Here is a 7,370-nt window from a genome sequence, read left to right on the forward strand (position 1 = left end):
ATTAATTTTCCTAAAATGCTACTTGTGTTATACTAGTCCCCTACTCAAAAACCTCCATTGGTCCTCTCTCTCTACTGAATAAGTCCAGTCCCAATGATGTCTGGCATTCATAGGCCATCTGTACTCTAGGACCAGTCTACTACTCCAGGCTCATGAACTATGCCCCTGTGTACCTTCCATTCCTATTAAACTGAGCTATCTACATTTACCTGCCTCTGTTATCTATGTGGTGTTTCTCAATCCATTGTTCTTTCCTCCTGCTCCAAACCTGCTCAAATACCCTTCCTTCAAAGCATAATTCAAATCCTACCGCAAAATCATTCTACCCTTCCCAGAAGTCCTAAAAGCATATCTCAACTTACCTGATATTTATTTGCTGCCCTAAGTTATTACTTACTTCAAATAAACTGAAAATTCCTTGAGGGCAGAAAACAATTTACATTACTCTCTACCAATGGATCCAGTACATAACAAGGGGTAAACACAAAGAAGATTTATGTGTGTGTATGTATGTAATATTTATATATGTACACACACACTTTTTCCTGAAATAGCCAGATAACTAAAACAAATGTGTTTTCACCCTTATTTATGTCAGTAATAAAACACATTAATTCTATGGACACAACTTGAATGCTGTAGGAACCACAGAATGACAATCCACAAAAACCTCTCCATCTCCTATTACACTTTTTTAGGACTAGTATACTAGAAAAACAACACAATACAAGTACAATTTTTCCAATGGTCAATGTTATCAATGTAGCTACACTGGCAACTATTAAAGACAAATGTTACTAAACCCAGTCAAAGTTTACTTATCTGTAGTTGTACTTCATTTATTTTTAAAATACAAAATAAGCTTTTACAATTGAATTGCTTTAAATCTACCCTCAATTATTACTCAAGTTTAAAAAGTCACACACCAACTCCCCCCGCCCAAAAAGTCACATATATGGCCTTAATTTTAAGGTTCCCTATGACAATGTATATTATCAAAAATGGCATTACTGATTTCACTCAGAATTTAGGGAAATAAGCATACATTTAGAATTTTTAAGAAAATAGTCCACTTTAGTTCATTGTTGATAAATAACAATAATCACAGAATGTTCTGAGCTGGATTAACAAATTCATCTTAGATCTGAAAACACAAACCAAATAACTCTTTCCAAATCCTATGCCCTATAAGATTATCCTGGCAGGGCGTGGTGGCTCACGCCTGTAATCCAAGCACTTTGGAGGCCAAGGCGGGTGGATCACCTGAGGTCGGGAGTTCAAGACCAGCCTGACCAACATGGTGAAACCCCATCTTTAAGAAAAAAAAAAAAAAATTATCCAAAGAATGTTCAAGAATCTATAGAAATTCCCCCAGAATCACTTGCCCACATTCCAATGCAAACTACAACAAAAGTTTAAAACATTGAACTTCTGGCAGGGCGCAGTGACTCACGCCTGTAATCCCAACACTTTGGGAGGCCGAGGCGGGCAGATCACGAGGTCAGGGGTTCAAGACCAGCCGCGCCAAAATGGTGAAACCCCGTCTCTACCAAAAATACAAAAAAAGTTAGCAAGGCATGGCGATGCGCGCCTGTCATCCCAGCTACTGCGGAGGCTGAGGCAGGAGATTCGCCTGAACCCTGGAAGCAGAGGTTGCAATGAACCGAGATAGTGCCATTGCACTCCAGCCTGAGAGAAGCAAGAATCTGCCTCGAGGTGGGGGAAAACCACTGAACTTGAACTTCTCTACATCTTTTCCCATTCACTGAACAAGAATAATTTAACTGGCATTCTCGGGCTGTGAGAACTGATTAAATGTTTATGAAGTACTTTAGGACAATGAAGGGAAACCACTGTAACCATAAAATGTCATATTTGCTTAATGCAAAACTATAGCTACCTGTTAGCTATAGCTGCAAATCCAATCCTCACAATTCTTTTGCGTCTCCCTAACACAGAAAATCTTCAGTGAGACATGTATTCAGTAAGGTACACGCATTTAATGAGCTAGTCTAGCAACCTCAGAAAAATGAATTTTCTTCCAAATCTTTGCTTTCTCACAGGCCATGTCACTCTCCAAGCCAATTCTTTGCAAAGAGAACATGATCTGATTCATATGGAGAAGTCAGGTCTGGTTATTGATAAGCCAATACCAAATGACTGAAGACTATGAGGAATCACAGAACTTTGTTAACATACCAGAAATGTGACTCCTGAAAATAATCCCAGAAAACAGGCGTTCTAACAAGCGCTTTAAAGGGAAAGTCCCTACACTCTTACAGAAAGAACTCTAAAATGTTTTTAGACAGTGGAGACAGAAGACTCATCTCGCTCAAAGATTAAACTTAATTCATTAGGTAGTTCTAGCACCTGCCTGGTGTTGGGCGACCAATGACTAGGGCAACTGCTCAGGAAAAGTGCTGATGCCATCTCCAGCTGCCCCTTTCGTGAATGACAGTAACAATGCAAACACTAACAAAAGAACTGGGAGCCCCCCCTCCCCAGCCCCTGCTTAACAGTACTGTACTTCCACCCCAGCCCCAGCATACAAAGCGACAAATCCCTGAAAGGCCCTCCTCTGACAGATCTCCCCATGCAGAAACCTTTCTGGTAACGTGAAAAAGTGCTACCCTTCACTCCTTGCAAGACAGCGGAGCCCTTTAAAGGTGCGCAGAAACGCTGCCTCCTTCTCCAGCGCCAGAGCCACCGGGCGAGAAGACTTCCTCTCCGGCTGCGGGCGCGGGGGCTCGGGGGCAGACCGACAGAACTCCCTCTGGGAGAGGGCGCTCCCCGGACCGCCGGCGGGGAAGGCAGGGAAAATGGGAGAGAAAAGGAAAGGGTCCCTGGCTCAGCAGAAGGGCGGAAGGTCGCTGCCCTGAGGCATGGGGAAGCGGGGCTCGGCGCCGGGCACACAGTCCTTCCTGGGGGTGGCAGGGGCCGGCCGCCCGCTTCCCGCGAGCCGGAGGCAGCGACAAGTCGGCTCGGGTCCGGGAGCACGTTCCTTCCTCGAGCCTGGTCCCGAGGGAGGGCACAGGCTGCCGAGGCGACAACTCTCCCTCTCGCCCAACTCCGGCGAGCGTGAGGCCGGCCGTCCCTGGGCTGCCCGCACGGGTTGCCCGCCACCCGGATGGGGGAGGCGGCGAGGCCGGCCTCGGCTCGCTCCCTCCCCACGCGGTCCGCGCCCGGCGGCCCGTCCGCGCCCTCGTCCCCGCCCGCCGCCGCCGCGGGGCCGGGCCGCCGACCTCGGCCAGCCGGGCGCGGGGCCAGGCGGCGGCGGCAGCGGGCGGGCCGGCGGCCTGGGGCCCTACCTGAGGCTGTGTACCAGCTCCCGGCGTGACTGGCTTCCCGGCAGACCACTCGGTTGGACATCTTGGTGCCTGTGCCGCCTATGGTGCACGAGGATGAATGAGGAGGCGGCGGCGGCGGCGGCAGGAGCGGCTCCGCGAGGGGACGAGACACCGCGGGCCCAGCCCAGGAGGAGGCGGCAGCGGGGAGGGGATCAGCCCGGCCCAGGAGGAGGAGGAAGAGGAGGAGGCGGCGGCCCAGGAGGAGGAGATGGCAGCCGGGGCGGTGGCGGCAGCAGCAACAATCACCACAAACTCCGGCGACCGCCGGAAGATGGGGCCCACGGCGGCTTCACCGAAGCCCGGAAAGCCCTGGCCCCAGCCCCCGGCGTCGCCGCTGCTGCCCAGCCGGGGCTGGTTCCGCCGAGCCGCCCCCACGGCCCCCCTCCCCTCCCAGCTGGCCTCCCCGAGCCACCGCCGGTGACCCCACCCCCGTGACTCCGCGCCCGCCCCCCACCCCCCGCGGGGCTCCCCGCACCCACCCCCACCCCTGGCAGGGCCCTCCAGCCCGGCCGCCCGCCGCCGGCCCCGCCCCGCTCCTCCTCCCGGCCGCTCGGCGAGGTTAACAGCGGAAAGCGGACAGGCCGGACGGCATCTGGGGTCGGGCAGCCCCGCGAGGAGGCAGCGGTGGCTGCAGCTCCGCGCACACAAAAGCCCAGGGCCGGGGCCTGAACCGGGGAAGGCAGACCCGGAGAAGAGCCAACGCTTCCTTACTCGCCACTCTAACGGGTCCTGCCCACTGAGCATGCCCAGCACCGCTGCCAGGCCCGCCGAGGAATCTCAACGTGCACGCTCCGCTCTCCGGGGTTTAGCGGCAGCAGAGGCTGGGAGGTGGGGGCAGGGCGCGGGGAGCAGGACGCAGCCGCAAGGCAAGCCCCCTCCCCCAGCCAACTTCCTCAAATGGAGAGCACCTAGGGCTCGTGGATGCGGCTTTCCACGAGGACAGTCCTGGTGGTATTTCCCCATCATACACAGGCATCTTCCATGGATTCGCACCCCCAAGATCTCATTCCTAGGGTGGCCACGCCAGGAAGTTCATTTGTAGAAGCAGGCACGTGGTAAAGTGTGCCTGTGGTCCTGCAAATGCTAGTTTTTGCTTCACAGGGTCACCCTTACCACCTAATGGGGGCTTTGACACTGTAACCATTTATCTTGTTTCATGCTGTATTTATGTAGGTGCATGTCTTATCTCCCTAACTAAAGTGTTTGATATAACTAGCCTCAGTTATCCTCAACTGTAAAATGGGGACACTCAAGGAGTGAGTGCTGAATGTGAAGAGCCTGACAGGGAAAGCATACAACAAATATCATTTCCACCCTTGTCATCTTATAAATCCCAGTATTCCACATAAATATCAGGAATAAAGAATTTATTTACAATTGTGTAAGAATCACAGTAAAGGAGGCTATATCTTGGACCTCCGAGGAAGTGTTATTGTTACAAAGTACACCATTGCAAAAGTAGGAATACAGGAAGAGAAAGTTGCATACATCCAATGAAAGTTTTGGGGCAAACACTATAAAATGTAACTCCATAGGCATGGTACCTCCTGCCTATAATCCCATTACTTTGGGGGCCTGAGGCAGTAGGATTGTTTGAGGCCAGCGGTTTGAGACCAGCCTGGGGAACATAGAAGACCCTGTTTCTATACTTTTTTTTTTAAATCCGGGCATGGTGGCTTCACCTGTGGTCCTAGCTTTGGGAGGTGGAGGTGGGGGGATCACTTGAGCCCAGGAGGTCGAGGCTACAGTGAGCCATGATCACACCACTGCATTCCAACCTGGGCAACGTAGCAAGACCCTGTCTCAAAAAAGAAAAGAAAAAAATGTTATATCTGAGTTTCACACTAAAGAGGCCCCTGACAGAATCCAAAGTAGAAAACTAGCTGTCTAATATTCTAGTTTACTTTTTCTTTTTAAAGGTCTATTCTGTTTCCTCTCCCCCTCCTACCTTCTCCACCTTTAGGGTCCAAGGGATTTTGTGCAAAATCCCTGTCCTAAAGCCTAGTCAATTACTAGAGCACTTCTAACTTTCATGCCTTTTTCTAATTAGGCTAAAATCTCTGCTATTTATTTGTTTACTCAACTTTTACTCTCTCACTTCACCACTAACCTGCACAAAATATGCAACAAAAAAATGGACATACCATGTAGCCAAAGCCACTTTTTTTTGGGGGGGATGGAATTTCTCTGTTAGCCCAGGCTGGAGTGCAGTGGTGTGATCTTGGCTAACTGCAACCTCTGCCTCTCAAGTTCAAGTGATTCTCTTGCCTCAGCCTCCTGAGTAGCTGGGATTACAGGTACCCGCCACCATGCCCAGATAATTTTTTGTATTTTTAGTAGAGACAGAGTTTCACCATGTTGGCCAGGATGGTCTCGAACTCCTGACCTTGTGATCTGCCCGCCTCAGCCTCCCAAAGTGCTGGGACTACAGGCATGCACCATTGTGCCCGGCCCGATGCCAATTTAGAGGTAACAGAAAAAGGAAGGGTGGAGTTCTAGTTACATGGTACTCTTCTGAGAGTACCAAAACTCAGTGATTATTGATGAAATGGTAAACTTTTTGTTGTAAGTTTCAAAAAAAAAAAAAGAAAACTGTCCTAAGTGCTTCTATGATGACAGTTCTTATAGTTATTTGTTGCTGATTTTGTTTCTATGGAAAAGAGGTTTAGGGTGTGGAGAGGGGGCAGGGATTGGATACAATGAAACAAAGAAAGCTTATTATTTCAGGCCCTTCAAATTAGAAAGTCAGATTTGAGTCCTGGCTCTGTCATCCATCAGCTGTGTAACTATGGGCATCTAGTAATTTAACCTTTTCAAGCCTCAGTGTTATCTGTCAAATGCAAACAGGAGTAATATCTAACTCATAGGCTTGCTGTGAGGATGATTAAGTTATGTTAACATGCTTCATTAGCTGTTCTTTATAAATATTTGTTATTCTTCTTATCCTCTGCTCCTAGCAACAATCCTAGGTCTCATTCCAAACTAGTAATCTGATTTAAAATTCTGCTTTCTCCCTATTAAAATGCTCTACTGAAATTTTCTTGCTGGTCAAACTGAATAAAGACCACAATGCCATTGAACTGAAAGGTTAACAGATACTTCATGGCTCTCAATATATGCCACAATTATTCCCCTGTCTACCTTATTCTAGCTACCTTACTCTAGTATGCTCTTGAAAAAAGTTGAAACTATTCATTTTATTCATCTCCCCTAAATTAAGGAAAATTCATATAATGTAAAATACTTACTTTGTATTTTAGGAGAAGCTTATTTGGCAATACTGTACAAATCCTCATGTTATTATCAACAATTTCCATTATATCAACCAGTGATTTTGGTTTGACACTCCATAACAATTATTCATAGTAGAGGGCAAGGAGGAAACCTTTATTAACAGACAATCCTTATGAAGCACAAACTTCAAGAACTAAGAAAGAAGGCCGGGAGCAGTGACTCACACCTGTAATCCCAACACTTTGGGAGGTCAAGGCAGGTGGATCATGAGGTCAGGAGTTCAAGACCAGCCTGGCCAACAGGGCAAAACCTCACATCTACTACAAATACAAAAATTGGCGAGGTACGGTGGTGGGCGCCTGTAATCCCAGCTACTCAGGAGGGTGAGGCAGGAGAATTGCTTGAACCTGGGAGGTAGAGGTTGCAATGAGCTGATATCGTGACATTGCACTCCAGCCTGGGTGATAAGAGCAAGGCTCCATCTCAAAAAAAAGAAAAGAAATAAGAAGGCACCATTAGATCCCAGAACCCAACATTAATACACATTAATATACATGCTTCTGAAACAGTATGTCCACTATTTACTGCAGCAGTCTGTAGTAGCAAACAACTACAAACAACCACAATGTCCATCAATGTGAAACTTGTTAAATTAGGATATACACATACACCCATTGTGGCTGGGCACAGTGGCTCAAGCCTGTAATCCCAGCACTTTAAAAGGCTGAGGCAGGAGGATCACTTGAGGTCTGGAGTTCGAGACCGGCCTGAATAACACAGCAAGACCAA

At 48.4% G+C, this 7,370-nt stretch overlaps 1 protein-coding gene across 5 annotated transcripts in view; it reads right to left on the minus strand.

Moving 5' to 3' along the window:
* MEMO1 (mediator of cell motility 1) overlaps positions 1-4,165 on the minus strand; it is a 136,842-nt gene extending 132,677 nt beyond the window's left edge. For 2 of the 5 annotated variants that reach the window (XM_037740743.1, XM_017534835.2), the window contains exons 1-2: positions 4,059-4,165; positions 3,309-3,386 (exon numbers count right to left, since the gene is read on the minus strand). Coding sequence is in view for 3 of the 5 variants with exons in the window: in XM_017534835.2 (XP_017390324.1) it covers positions 3,309-3,369 (61 nt within the window). In the remaining 2 variants the exon portion in view is untranslated. Of the gene's footprint in view, positions 1-3,308; positions 3,801-3,826 lie in introns of those variants that run through there. The other 3 variants (XM_037740741.1, XM_017534839.2, XM_037740742.1) reach the window with 3 other exon arrangements.
* Positions 4,166-7,370: the final 3,205 nt, after the last annotated feature.

This window comes from Cebus imitator, unplaced genomic scaffold, assembly GCF_001604975.1.
Source record: "Cebus imitator isolate Cc_AM_T3 unplaced genomic scaffold, Cebus_imitator-1.0 Scaffold88, whole genome shotgun sequence".
Taxonomy (NCBI): domain Eukaryota; kingdom Metazoa; phylum Chordata; class Mammalia; order Primates; family Cebidae; genus Cebus; species Cebus imitator.